The sequence below is a fragment of the Oncorhynchus kisutch genome, linkage group LG4 (assembly GCF_002021735.2).
Source record: "Oncorhynchus kisutch isolate 150728-3 linkage group LG4, Okis_V2, whole genome shotgun sequence".
NCBI lineage: Eukaryota > Metazoa > Chordata > Actinopteri > Salmoniformes > Salmonidae > Oncorhynchus > Oncorhynchus kisutch.
In genome coordinates, this window is record NC_034177.2 from 68328930 (window position 1) to 68344334 (window position 15405).

Below are 15405 nucleotides of genomic sequence, written 5' to 3' on the forward strand. Positions count from 1 at the left end.
ACGTAACCCCTTCAACCCAGGACCTCCATATCCGGCTTCTTCACCTACGGGATCGTCTGAGACCAGCCACCTGGATAGCTGATGAAACTGAGGATTATTTCTGTCTGTAATAAAGCCCTTTTGTGGGGAAAAACTCATTCTGATTGTTAGTAAGACAATCATGCAGTACAGTGTACAGCAAGCAGTTTAGCAGTTACACCGGCAGGCAATAAATTAACAAAACCAAAAGCTTACCGTGACTTGGAAGAGTTCCAGTGTTGGATAGCCTTAGCCAGCTAGCTAACATAGCACCCCTCTCTGTTTGAGTCGAGTGTTTGAGTAGGCTAAATTAGCTAGCTGCATTCACTAAGTGAACATGAAACAAATACAACCAAAAATATAGCTAGCTCTCTCTCCCTCTTGCTTCTCCTAAATGTTTGTATAATGAAATTTGTTCAAAACTGTTCAACTACTGTTTTTCTCTTTGAGTCAACTACTCACCACATTTTATACACTGCAATGCTAGCTAATTGTAGTGTATGCTTTCAGTACTAGATCAATTCTGTGATCTTTTAATTGGGTGGACAACATGTCAGTTCATGCTGCTCTGATAGGTTGGAGGACGTCCTCCGGGTAGTCGTCATAATTACTGTGTAATTTTATGGAAGGGGGTGAGAACCACGAGCCTCCTAGGTTTTGTATTTAAGTCAGTGTACCCACAGGAGAACGGAACTAGCTGTCTTCTGGCTACACCATGGTGCTACCCCAGAGTGCTGTTTAGTCTACTGTAGACCTTTATTGCAAAACAATGTGTCCACTGTTCCCCGGGCGCCAAAGACAGGGATGTAGATTAAGGCAGCCCCCGGCACCCCTCTGATTCAGAGGGGTTAGGTTAAATGCGGAAGACACATTTCAGTTGAAGGCATTCAGTTGTACAACTGACTAGGTATCCCCCTTTCCTTTTCCCTTAATCAATTATTTGGTGACATTCCCATCTTTTATACCCAGAACAGCCTCAATTCACAAGGGCATGGGCAAGGGCACAAGGTGTCAAAAGCATTCCACAGGGATGCTGGGCCATGTTGATTCCAATGCTACCCACAGCGGTGTCATGTTGGCTGGATGTTGTTTGGGTGGTGGACTATTCTTGATACATATGGGAAACTGTTGAACATGAAAAACCCAGCAGTGTTGCAGTTTTTGACACAAACTGGTGTGCCTGGCACCAATCCTACTCAGTTCAAAGGCCCTTACATTTTTGTGTCTTGCTCATTCACCCTTTGAATGACACGGGTACACAATCCATGTTTCAATTGTCTCAGGAATTAAAACTCCCTTCTTTAACCTGTCTCCTCCCCTTCATCTAAACTGATTGAAGTGGATTTAACAAGTGACATCAGTAAGGGTCAGTCTACGTCATGGAAAGAGCAGGTGTTCTTAAATGTCTTGTATGTCATACAGCACATTTCCATAATTCTTCCTGCATATGGCTGTGTAAACTCAACTCAGTCTTCAAAGCAAATAAACTTGGTCTTGAATACAAGACATGTCTACTTATTTGCTATATTGACAGACTGATCTACTATTTGATTGAAACATGTTTACTTGACAACAAATTAAAGTTAAAATGATACACCATATAATTTTTTCTGCAGTAGTTACATTTTAAGAGTATCACAAACACTTTATTGATTTCTGATGCAGCTAGAATCATTTAGTCATTTGTCAATACACTTGTAAAAAAATATTATATAAAACATCTAATATGAAAGATATGTACAAGAGCAATATACACTAACGTTCAAAAGTTTGGGTCACTTACAGTTGAAGTCGGAAGTTTACATACACTTAGGTTGGAGTCATTAAAACTTGGTTTTCAACCACTCCACAAATTTCTTGTTAACAAACTATAGTTTTGGCAAGTCCGTTAGGACATCTACTTTGTGCAGACAGATTATTTCACTTATAATTAACTGTATCACAATTCCAGTGGGTCAGAAGTTTACATACACTAAGTTGACTGTGCCTTTAAACAGCTTGGAAAATTCCTAAAAATTATGTAATGGCTTTAGAAGCTTCTGATAGGCTAATTGACATCATTTGAGTCAATTGGTGGTGTACTTGTGGATGTATTTCAAGGCCTACCTTCAAACGCAGTGCCTCTTTGCTTGACATCATGGGAAAATCAAAAGAAATCAGCCAAGACCTCAGAAAAAAATTGTAGACCACAAGTATGGTTCATCCTTGGGAGCAATTTCCAAATGCCTGAAGGTACCACGTTCATCTATACAAACAATAGTATGTGTATAAACACCACAGGACCACGCAGCCGTCATACCGCTCATGAAGGAGACGCGTTCTGTCTCCTAGAGATTAACGTACTTTGGTGCAAAAAGTGCAAATCAATCCCAGAACAACAGCAAAGGACCTTGTGAAGATGCTGGAGGAAACAGGTACAAAAGTATCTATATCCACAGTAAAACAAGTCCTATATCGACATTACCTGAAAGGCCACTCAGCAAGGAAGAAGCCACTGCTCAAAAACCACCATAAAAAAATAGAGACTACAGTTTGCAACTGCACATGGGGACAAAGATCGTACTTTTTGGAGAAATGTCCTCTGGTCTGATGAAACAAAAATAGAACTGTTTGTCCATAATGACCATTGTTATGTTTGGAGGAAAAAGGAGGAGGCTTGCAAGCCGAAGAACACCATCTCAACCGTGAAGCACGGTGGTGGCAACATCATGTTGTGGGGATGCTTTGCTGCAGGAGGGACTGGTGCACTTCACAAAAAAGATGGCATCATGAGCCAGGAAAATTATGTGGATATATTGAAGCAACATCTCAAGACATCAGTCAGGAAGTTAAAGCTTGGTCACAAATGGGTCATCTAAATGGACAATGACCCAAAGCATACTTCCAAAGTTGTGGCAAAATGGGAGTGGCCATCACAAAGACCTCAATCCCATAGAAAATGTGTGGGCAGAACTGAAAAAGCATGTGCGAGCAAGGAGGCCTACAAACCTGACTTAGTCACACCTGCTCTGCCAGGAGGAATGGGCCACAATTCACCCAACTTATTGTGGGAAGCTTGTGTAAGTCTACCCGAAAAGTTTGACCCAAGTTAAACAATTTAAAGGCAATGCTACCAAATACTAATTGAGTGTATGTAAACTTCTGACCCACTGGGAATGTGATGAAGGAAATAAAAGCTGAAATAAATCATAATTCTCTACTATTATTCTGACATTTCACATTCTTAAAATAAAGTGGTGGTCCTAACTGACTTAAAACAGGGAATTTTTACTTGGATTAAATGTCAGAAATTGTGAAAAACTTGAGTTTAAATGTATTTGGCTAAAGTGTATGTAAACTTCCGACTTCAACTGTACATCTGCATCAGATAAAATGCCTGATACTAGTTCTCATACTACAGCTACCCTTTATGAAAATGTTATGGATATGAAGAACCATACCCGAGGAAAATGTCACATACAATACCAGTCAAAAGTTTGGACACACCCACTCATTCAAGGGTTTTTCTTTAATTGTACTATTTTCTACATTGTAGAATAATAGTGAAGACATCAAAACTATGAAATAACACACATGGAATAATGTAGTAAGAAAAAAAGTGTTAAACAAATCAAAATATATTTTATATTTGAGATTCTTCAAAGTAGCCACTCTTTTCCTTGATGACAGCTTTGCACTCTTGGCAGTCTCTCAACCAGCTTCATGAGTTAGTCACCTGGAATACATTTCAATTAACAGGTGTGCCTTGTCAAAAGTTAATTTATGGAATTTTTGTCCTTCTTAGTGCATTTTAGCCAATTAGTTGTGTTGTGCTATGGTAGGGGTGGTATACAGAATAGCCCTATTTGGTAAAATACCATATTATGGCAAGAACAGCTCAAATAAGCAAAGAGAAATGACAGTCCATCATTACTTTAAGACATGGTCAGTCAATCTGGAAAATTTCAAGAACTTTGAAAGTTTCTTCAAGTGCAGTCGCAAAAACCATCAAGCTCTATGATGAAACTGGCTCTCATGAGGACCGCCACAGGAAAGGAAGACCCAGAGTTACCTCTGCTGCAGAGGATAAGTTCATTAGAGGTAACTGCACCTCAGATTGTGGCCCAAATAAATGCTTCACAGAGTTCAAGTAACAGAAACATCTCAACATTAACTGTTCAGAGGAGAATGTGTGAATCAGGCCTTCATGGTCAAATTGCTGCAAAGTAACCACTACTAAAGGACTCCAATGAAAAGAGACTTGCTCGGGCCAAGAAACACAAGCAATGGACATTAGACCGGTAGAAATCTGTCCTTTGGTCTGATGAGTCCAAATTTGAGATTTTTGGTTCCAACTGCTGTCTTTGTGAGACGCAGAGTAGGTGAACGGATGATCTCATCATGTGTGGTTCCCATCGTAAAGCATGGAGGAGGAAGTGTGATGGTGCTTTGCTGGTGACACTGTGATTTATTTAGAATTCAAGGCACACTTAACCAGCATGGCTACCACAGTTTTCTGCAGTGACACGCCATCCCATCTGGTTTGCGCTTAGTGGGACTATCATTTGTTTTTCAACAGGACAACGACCCAACACACCTCCAGGCTGTGTAAGGGCTATTTGACCAAGAAGTGATGGAGTGCTACATCAGATGACTTGGCCTCCACAAGCACCCGACCTCAACCCAATTGAGATGGTTTGGGATGAGTTGGACCACAGAGTGAAGGAAAAGCAGCCAACAAGTACTCAGCATATGTGGGAACTCCTTCAAGACTGTGGTAAAAGCATTCCAGATTAAGCTGATTGAGAGAATGCCAAGAGTATACAATGCTGTCATCAAGGTAAAGACTGGATACTTGAAGAATCAAAAATATATTTTGATTTGTTTAACACTTTTTTGGTTACTACATGTGTTAAGTCATAGTTGAGATCTTCACTATTATTCCTCAATAAAAGAAAAGCCTTTGAATGAGTAATGTCCAACCTTTTGAATGGTACTGTATGTTCCTCATATGGATAGTCCTTTTCACAATGCAGTCAGGAATTAGCACATTTTAATTACAGTAAATAATTAAATTATACAAAACTAAACACAACGATATCTGGATATGTTAACTTCTTTTAATGCTTCATTTGTAACGGTAATGTGTGTAACAACCCATACAGTTAACCCCAAATAGGCCAATTTACAAGATTTGTCTTAATACATACAATAATGCAATCTACACTTTTGAAGTACATGAATTTTACAGTACACTCATTTCTAAACTGAGACGCAGTCTCAAATTAAGCCACTAGATAAGTGTTTCCTGCCCAGTGCATTTATAATACACACTTGAGTCCACTCAGTTGTGAACTGCATTACCCAGTATGCCTCAAAAGTTTCATGCCACAAGTAGTGGTCACTAATTTCCAGCCGCAATATGGGCTCACAAGCTAGCCTCACAAAAAATGAAAACCTTTTCACTCCACTTCGATACAGCTACGACCAGAAGTTACTTTTTCGTAGCAGGTTAAGAGAACTTACGCAGGTTAGGATAATTAAGGTAGCATGTTAGGACACTGAGGTTAAGGGTAGGGTTAGCAAAAATGTCCTAATCGGCTACGAAGAACAATACCGGTCGTAGCTGTATCAAAGTGGTATGAAAAGAGTGTCCCCAAACCTCACGAGGCAAAAGAGAACCGTGAGTGTAAAAATATCTTAAAATGGGATGGGTGATGTTGTGCAAGAGAAATGTACTTTTTGTAGCAATTAAGGAGAAAACTAAGACTTAAAATCCTTGTCACTTTTAGTTGAACTCCTTTCCCAATTTCTTTAGTAGGGCTTAAAACATCATTGGTAAACCTCAACTGTAGTTTTTTGGCAAATCTGAATGCTTCTTAAACAGATTCATCTTGGTGTTACATAGGACTCAACTTTTTTGGTGTACAAAGATAGCATAACAATAAGTTTAATATACAGACGCTGACCTAGATGACAACTGCAAATGACACACTGGAGTGGAGACATTTTGTGCCAAATTTACCTTTGACCACTAAGACAGAACCACCAGTCTGGTCAATTGATTCAGGTGGCAATTTCAACTCCTTACATAAAGCTTTGATTCATCTTCCCCAAAGAGAGCCGATACTTGACTGCATACAATTCCCCTTTTACACAGACTAGTATAAACATGGGGTTAGCATTTGAGCTAGCATAATTTCAGCCATTTGATCAATGAATGTAATCTCAAAAAACATATAGTCAATGGTGGAGCAAAATTACTGTAGCACTGAAGGAAAAATGAATGATCTCTGAAAAGTAGAAGTCTTGTGGGCTCCTATAGCAGTCCTTCCATTGCCTAATGTAAAAAGAGTCCCTTTCCTCCATTTCCCAGGCACCATGGCTTTAGAGACGCTACCTCGGCTGCATGATCAATCTACACATTAGCCTGCCTGTCTTCAACTCAACAGGGCGTGCTAAAGACAGCATGTTCATGTGGAACACAGGAATGCATTTCAAATCAACAGCGTTTTCCTTTCACTAACTGAACACTTACAACAGGAACCCCTCAAAAAACCTCTCCATTGCATTATGTGAAATCTCACAAAACCAGACTAAAATAGACAATTTGCTCTGGGCAAGATTATATTTTTTGGGGGAGGGTTAACTTAAGTACTAAAAATTGAGAATAACTTACTCAAAAAAACAAAACAAAAAAAAACATTGCACCAAATGTTCGATGGGAGGGGCAAGTAATGTAATATCCCCCCAAGGCAGGAATCAAATCCTTTTTTAAAGGGATGGTGTAAGATTTATGTCCCTGCGTGCAGTTTGAAGTTAAAGATAGTTTCTCGAGCCATTGCAAAGTAGCGTTAGCGTAATGACGAAGTCGAACAGAACAGCTAGCTTGTAAACTACCTTAAAACTGCACGCACACAAAAAATGGTAATTGCCAAAATCTACTAATTTAGCCGGTCTCAGAAAATAAAGAAATAAGATGGTATTCCTATCAGGGGACAGTAAACGGTCAACATTGAGCAAGGATATTTTGAAGCAATCCAACCTGGCAAAGACAGAACAAAACAATTACAATCTTAAACTAAAAAATGTTATTTGAGTCAACAAAATTGGTTCAGAGGCAGAACACCCCCACGAAGTGATCTCGTCTAGACAATATTTTCAATGCATTTTTCCCACCCAAAGTCAACCTCTACAGTGGTTATTCAATGCACATTAGAAAACGCTCATTACTTCTCATCTTCACAGCAAAGACTCTCTCCTGACTAGGAGCCAAAACCCTCATGTGGATTGACTTTTGTTGATGGACAAGCAAGAGTGAACACAAAGATTGAGTGTTTTAGACTTTAACCTAACCCTCACCCTTTAACTAATGTGCAAATTCTTAGTGGCTTTAGAGTCAGTGGTTAAACTGTGGAGACTACAAGCACTCTTGCCCAAATATGCTGGTCTAATCAGCATAAAACATGTCCATGGTGTAGTTTGTGTGAATTTGAGAGGGCAATGACAAGGGGGATACAACACCAGGGACACAGTGACTCTAGACTTCTTTACCATGACCCCGCTTTCTTAAAGACATTCCAAACAATAAGAATTAAAATCATGTCACAGGACATGGGAGGTCCAATCAGACTGAACCCCAAATCACATTGAGCGTCCTATTTCTTGCTACGCAGACGTTTGGACTGACGCAGGAGGTCTGAGCTCTTCCTGGTGCGTTTCAGGGATGGGCTGCCCTCCGTCTCCACCGCTGCGGCCATGGCACTGGCTGCCGTGGTGACAGCAGCAGAAGACGTGGCGACGGCAGCTGAGCCTGTTGAGGAAGAAGCCGAGGAGGTGGAGGCTACGGCTGGCCTGCCCCCTCCCCCCACCGTACTGTCCATCAGTTCCCTGAGCTTGTGCTCCAGCTCAGCCAGCCGGGCATTCTGCTCACCGATAACCTGAGTCTGCTCCAGCAGCTTCTGCTCCTGGTCCTGCAGCTGCTTCTGCTGCTCCAGCTGCTTGACACGCACCTCTTGCATCTCCCGCCGCAGCGCAGTCATGGACACCCCATTCACCTTCACCTGCTGTTGCACCTTGGTCATCTCAGAGCGTGACGGCGTGTTCTTGGCCAGCAGGGACATGGTGGTCAGGGAGGTAGAGGGGCCGGCCACTGAAGGTAGGCAGAGAGAACGATGATCTTAGGTACAATCTTAAAATGGGTAGCCAAGCTAAACAATAAAGATATGAATAAAATTAACATGACTAAGTTACATGGGCGTCTGTACATTACAGGACCTTTATTGGCCATAAAAGGTCAGTGTAGTTGTCCATTACCTGGGGCAGATCCGATGAGGCGCCCTGACAGGTCGGCCCCAGGAAGCCTCTTCTTCAGGATGGGGACAATCTTTTCATCAAAGTACTCCATGGCCATGGAAGAGATGTCCCGCAGCTCCTGCAGCACCTCGTGAGCTCGCTGGGGAGCGCGTGTAGAGTTCACATAGCGCAGCACACGGTAGATCTCATCAATCACCTTAGGGAAAGACAGTCACATGCTGGGAACCTTATACAAGTTATCCTAAGCCTCATTTGGCTTAGAATGTTAAGAATTGTGTGTTATGTTGTTGAGGCCAAGACTTTGCAAGTTTGAGGAAGTAGCTAGTATCATCATATTGGGATAGAACTGGTCTTCTACTTAAAATTGAGATTCTGCTTTCATCATTTACCCAGACCAGATTATTTCCCTAAACTATCGTCAATCTAAGAGCAGGAGTGCCATCTTGTGGCCAAATAGAGCTAAAGCTTGTTGACAATTTTTTTAAATTAAGAATACCACAAAAATACCTGAAATTAACATTTCCTTCTACTAGTTGGCATATATTGTGCCAGGTAGATAGTGACTGGTAGGTTACAGAGGATGTAACTAGGTACCTTGCCAGGGATGAAGCAGCAGAGATTTGAGTCCACATATTTCATGAAGGTCATGTTGAGTAGGGAGAGGCGCGTTTCTACAGCAGCCAGGATGTCAGCATGACGGGCCAGTGAGTGGTTCCTCCGCTCTGACTCCCGCCTGCCACAACACAAAACTCACTAAATATACACACGGGACCAGATAGAGACCTTCATGATCCAAGTAACCTTTATGAGTCAATGATCATCCAATAGTGAAGATAATGAATGATTTGGAATAAAAGAATGAGGTGAAGCAATTCAACAAAAACATACAGTAAATGTGTTTTAGCTTCAAGGCATGAGGTAATCACTTCTGTAATACACTGGTACCTCTGACAATGGGGTGAGTAGCACATTTAAATGGGCCATTTGTCCCCAGCACAAGGTGCACCTGTGTAATGATCATGCTGTTGAATCAGCTTCTTGATATGCAAGGTGGATGGATTCTCTTGGCTAAGGAGAAATGCTTACTAACATAAACAAATGTGTGCACAAAATTAAAGAGAAATAAGCTTTATCCATATGGAACCACAGGACATGTTGAGTTTCTATTTTTGTTCAGTGTATTTATTATTTCATTATCCCAAAATAATCCACTTGTTACCAGGAGAGAAACACATGGGCCTGGCTTAAAGTTACAGATTTCACAAATGTGCTTTATACCAATCTGTGGTTCCTACAGAGGTCAAACCATTCAGCACTTCTGGTTTCATTGCCTCTACACAGTAGGCCCATTCAATGATTTGCTTCAGGACATAGGCAGAGCTATAAAAAACACCTGTATTCAAGTAGCATTCTATATAATTCCCTCCCTCCAATGGTGTTGATACTGACCTTGGCAGCTGGGCTTTGACCTGCCTCTGGCACAGGCTGTGGTAGCGCTCCACCTTGAGGAAGCCTTGGTTCAGCATGCGCTGACAGATCATGTCCATGCGCTTGCATACCTGGGAAAATAACAGGGGCGGGAAGGTATGTTTGAATTAGTGGCTATTGGGACTCGTCATTTACAACACTTCCAACCTCTCCATGCCCTTGCATGACACTTACGGCCGTGATGCTCAAACAAAGTGGCCAGATCAAAAGCATGGAACTTAAAAATAGCCTACTCCTCCACACAGATATAGCTCCAACATCCATCGAGTTCTCTGGTTTCCCTGGAAAATGTACTATTTTGATATCACATTGAAATTCCTTGAAAGTGATATCAAAATGTTAAATTGGGCTCTTGTACCACTTTCAGATGCAAGTAAATGAAAGGAAATACTTGATTCACTCGGGATAGCAGAAATGCCAACTTCAAAATGTGTAGCTAACTAACGTTACAGTTACTGTGGTCATACAGAATACACTTTTCCAAAATCTAAAAACATACTAGTGCTAGCTAGGTAACGTTAAAACATTTAGCAAGATAGAAAACAAATACCAATACAGTTCATTAGACAGACAATATTATACCCATGTTAATATACATTTGGCAAGTTTGCCACGAGTTCCATCCAGGAGACCCCTACTAGCGCGCTATAGCAACCTGAAATGGAACAGGTGTGTTGTTGACAAAGCTGGTGCAAATAAACTTAGCTTAGTACGTTCGGCACCATATTATTATTCAGAGTGGGGAAGATAATTTTGTTCAAACATATAAGCAGTGAATCAATGCATTTTACGACTTAACTAGGGAAGGAACTTATTAGCTATCTAATAACCTCACTAGATACATAACGATAGCCGACAACGTCTCTAACATAGCTAGCAACAACTAGATTAGCCAGACGCCGCATTGCCATTTGCTTAGTGGTTTGTTTTTGTTCCCTCTCACCAAGCGTATGAGGCTGATTTCGTCGTAAGACAGGAAATTGAAAACCATCTCAATCGCCACAATGGGAAGTCCTAATAGCGGGTTGTTCTGGTGTGGTTGATCCGGAGGTGGTGTAGACAATCTCGGCAACACCGAGTCGCAATCCAGGGCTTCAAAACCTCGCTCTACTCCTTCTACAACGGCAGCCATCTTAATTTGCTACGGATAGGGGAAATGACGTTTTATAGGGAACGTATAGGGAACGTTCTCTCTCTGAACTGTGCTCGAAGAAAGTCTTGCAATATTGTACACAACCATTTCAATTCACTTGAGCAAAGAAAAGAGCAGTCTATGTCGCTGCTGTCGTCCGTGCAAGGAGCTGTGTCCAGCGCTAGGCCTGGTTTCCCAAAGGCATGTTAAGGCTAAATTCATCGTTACATCTCCGAGTTGTTTCCCAAAACCATCTTTATTAACGTTGCACTTGAAAAAGCTTGTAACAATGCAACCATACACACCTGCAACAGCGTCGTTCCATGCTTTTTTGACCACTTAAATACACAGATTTCCACTAAACATGGAATCACGTGGTTTATCCCCCTCTCCGTGACCGCTAAATAACAAAGTTGAGTACAAAATAAGTTGCCAACGTCTTTCAATTGATACAAACCAGCGACGTATAAAAAAAGCTTCAAATTAAAACCAAGATGACTGCATTAAAATACAAATACAGTAGGCTATATGCCTATTCAATCATATTGAAATACATTTAATGTTCAATCAATTAAGTTATTTTGCTAAGATCAGTAGGCTAATTTGTCTCAATACATTTCATATGAAGCCTAACATCGTTTGACCTTCCAAATACAAAAACGCCCATTTCTTTGCATAACAAGCGAATGATAGACACTTCAAATGAAAACCGAGATGACTATTACAAGATAAATACTGTATGCCACATGTGCCTATATATTTGTATTATAGTGAAGAAAAATTAATGTGATTTCAATAGTAGTATTTAGCTATGTGTGCGCGCAGTGTAATTTGCCTCAATGTATTTCATGTGCGCGCAATGTGCCAAATCTTTAGTGCTTTATAGGGTACGCATTAGAATAAGCCGCCTCAATATTTGTTACAGGGAGAACGCTGATCTGAAAGCAGTGCATAATTTATTTCGATCAGTAACGACGCACTGAGCGAAGGTCTCTCGTAGTGTTTTGTGAAACGCATGTTACATCGCTATCGGGAAACTGGGCCCAATGCATACCCTAGCTTGTTTCAAGACACCTTCAAACAATGTACACACTGGAATAGGACTGATGGAAATACACAGACTTTGCAATATCTAGAGTAAAATGTAATGTGCTTTACTTCTGTCGCACAAGTATATACAGTACACAAAACATAACTGTACCTCACTGTGTACTATATGCTTAAGAGTTACCACCCTCTTCATTCAGTAAATACTAAAAACAAATGATCTTGTAATGGTTTTACCTAAAAGGCTGGACTTCAGGCACAACTCTACAAATGGGCTAATGACATGAGCCATAAGGATTTTCAAGTGACAAACATTCATTAGCATACAAAATATAGTACATAAGTGGCACAACCCTTATTGGGGATGACAAACCGTCTCATGCTGGGTACATTTTGACAAAGGAATTCAAACTCAAGTTAATCTAGGATGGTAGTAAAAAACAAAGCATCCTCAGCATTTTTACAGGGTGCTTTTATTCCAACTGGCTTTTATTCCAACTGGCTTTGTCCAAAGCAGGGATGGGCAACTTCAGACCTCAGGGGCAGAGTGGTGTCCCACTTCTCCCCTATTCCTTGCAAACACAGCTGATTAAACTAATTGCATTCTGAACTGAATATCATTAGTTTATTGGAGACAGGCGTTAGATGGGAGAAAAAAGTATGACACCAATCAGGCTGCAAGGACTGGAGTTGCCCATTCCTGGTCCAAAGCATGTTGCACACAGACTCAACACATATGTCTCACCCCTGTAGTGGGTATTTACATGTGGTCCAACTTAGTTGCTCTTATTCCATCTCCTTGGAGTCGAGCTCACTGAGGAATCTTCGACACTTGGTCATGAGAACTTTGATGGCCTCTGACCAAAACATCAGGTGCCAGGATGCCAGTGGATTCTACAGAAACTTTATGGGAAAGAGGAAACAGGATTGATGAGTGCTCATGCGCAGAATGTCAAACTATACTACTACAAAATATACTACTATAAAACAAAGTAAAATAATCAGAGGGAAAAAAAACCAAACAATTCAGTTCAACATAATAGTTATGGGCTATTTACTGTACCACCAGACATTACTGTACATTTCACAAATTCAACAAGCAGGAAACAGTGATTTCTAAATTCACTGGGTACATAGATGAAATGGTCCCGCACTGTTGCAAGCTTTACAACGTTCTTGAGGTCGTCATGTCAGAGAACCTCCCTACAGCAGGTATCTAAGCGACTCGTCACCACCTTGGCAACAACCTTTCCTGGGACAGAAGATTAAAAACACTTTTTTAAAATTATACATTTAACCTTTATTTAACTAGGCAAGTCAGTTCAGAACAAATTCTTATTTACAGTGACATCCTACCAGGGAACAGTGGGTTAACTGCCTTGTTCAGCGGCAGAACGACAGATTTTTACCTCGTCAGCTCAGGGATTCAGCAAACTTTCGGTTACTGGCCCAACATTAACCATTAGGCTACCTACCCCCCGTAAAGGTTGTTTTCAGAAGTGGGATTATAAGGGACATGGATCATAAATAGCTACAGTGCAAGTACACTTTAATAAGGTGGGTGCTTATATTTGTCCTGTTTTACACATGTACAAGTGCTTATTATACTTGTGTGAAATAAAGCATTTTTTGTTGTTGCATATCCCAACTCCCCCTGAGACACCCTAAGAGAGTGAGGTCATGGCGACTCTGGAGCATTTAGGGTTAAGTGCCTTGCTCAAGGGCATATCAACATTTTTCACCTCGTCGGATCTGGGATTTGAACTAGCGACTTTTCAGTTCCTGGCCCAATGCTGTAACCCCTTGGCTACCTGCTTCCGGTAAAGGTTGTTTTCAGAAGTGGGATTCAAACCCACGCCTCCAGGGGAGACTGCGACCTGAACTCGGTGCACTAAACCCCTCAGTCATCCTGACATAATGCTTCAAAATGTTATAGCTACTGTTGTACCCCCATGGTTCTCCACCTCAATGACTCCAGGGGAGAAGCAGCGTTTTAGTCGCTCTGCTTTCTCCCCCTCCACTGTTCCCATTAGTGTGATCTCAGGAAGGAGTCTAACTGACTGAAGCCACAGGTGAAAACTTGGCATGGTCTTGACCTGGAAAGATAAATAGGATTGAGCCATCAGAACAGGAAAGAAAGCGATCAACCCATCTCACAAAGAAATGCATTGTAACTATAGGAAGCATAACTTAAATTCACACCAGATAGCAAACACCCACCTGTTATAAATATTTTACCACTACTTCATTGGTTACCGGGATTGAGAAAGCTTTAGGTTAACTGTTATCTGAGATTGCCATTTTGCAGACATTATCAAATTTTTCAGAGAAAGTCCTCACCAATGCCTTTCACGCAGTGCATGACTATATCCAGCTCCTGTCCAGGCCGGAGCTGCGCCAGAAGGATGTCCCCATGTATTGGATCGATGTCGATATCTGCAAACACATCAGCTTGGTTCCCAATAAGGACCCACTTCATGTCCTTGGAGTACACTGAGTGTAACAGTCTTCCTCCTCTGATGATGTCACGGCAGATTTCCTCCTCTTCCACTGCAGTGTGGCAGGTGTCCATGGTTTTTAATATGAAAAACTCAACATGAACACAAAAACAATAACCGTGAACTAACCGAAACAGTCCCGTGTGGCACAAACTCTGACACAGGAAACAATCACCCACAAAAAAAATATGGCTACCTAAATATGATTCCCAATCAGAGACAACGATAGACAGCTGCCTCTAATTGAGAACCAATCTAGGCAACCATAGGCATACAATTTACCTAGACAGGATCAGCCCCATAAAGATACAAACCCCTAGACAAGACAAAACACATAAAACCCCCATGTCACACCCTGACCTAACCAAAATAATAAAGAAAACAAAGATAACTAAGGCCAGGGCGTGACAGACGAGGAGTAGTAGGAAGGATCGGAGGACCAATGCGCAGCATGTGTTCATGATTCTTTTAATAGAACACTGAAAAATACAAAATAACACCGTGAAATAACAAAAACCAAAACAGTTCCGTGTGGAAGACACAGAAAATAATCACCCACACAGGGAAAAGGCTACCTAAGTATGATTCTCAATCAGAGACAACTAACGACACGCCTCTGATTGAGAACCATACCAGGCCAAACACAAAAACACCACATAGAAAAAGGAACATAGACAACCCACCCAACTCACTCCCTGACCGTACTAAAACAAAGACATAACAAAAGAACTAAGGTCAGAACGTGACACTGAAGAAAAATCAAAGACATTACAGGTTAAAGGGGCACCTCTGCACAGACTAGAAAAGCTTTAATTATTCACTTTATTGAGAATATGTATAAAATGTCAGATTTATTGTGATATTTTCAGGCAAAAATGCTTGATTTTGCTGAGGCAATTCTTACATTTTGCATGGCTATATGCAATA

The 15405-nt window shown here is 41.1% G+C and overlaps 1 protein-coding gene across 1 annotated transcript; it reads right to left on the minus strand.

Annotated features, from left to right (window-relative positions):
* Positions 1-5097: 5097 nt before the first annotated feature.
* LOC109889911 (F-box only protein 28-like) lies at positions 5098-14648 on the minus strand. The gene is made up of 6 exons (XM_020481729.2): positions 14321-14648; positions 10745-12883; positions 9763-9872; positions 8908-9046; positions 8314-8509; positions 5098-8149 (listed from the first exon to the last, which is right to left on the minus strand). The coding sequence occupies exons 2-6, from the start codon at positions 10931-10933 to the stop codon at positions 7656-7658; spliced, it is 1128 nt and encodes a 375-aa protein (XP_020337318.1). The 5' UTR covers positions 10934-12883; positions 14321-14648; the 3' UTR covers positions 5098-7655.
* Positions 14649-15405: the final 757 nt, after the last annotated feature.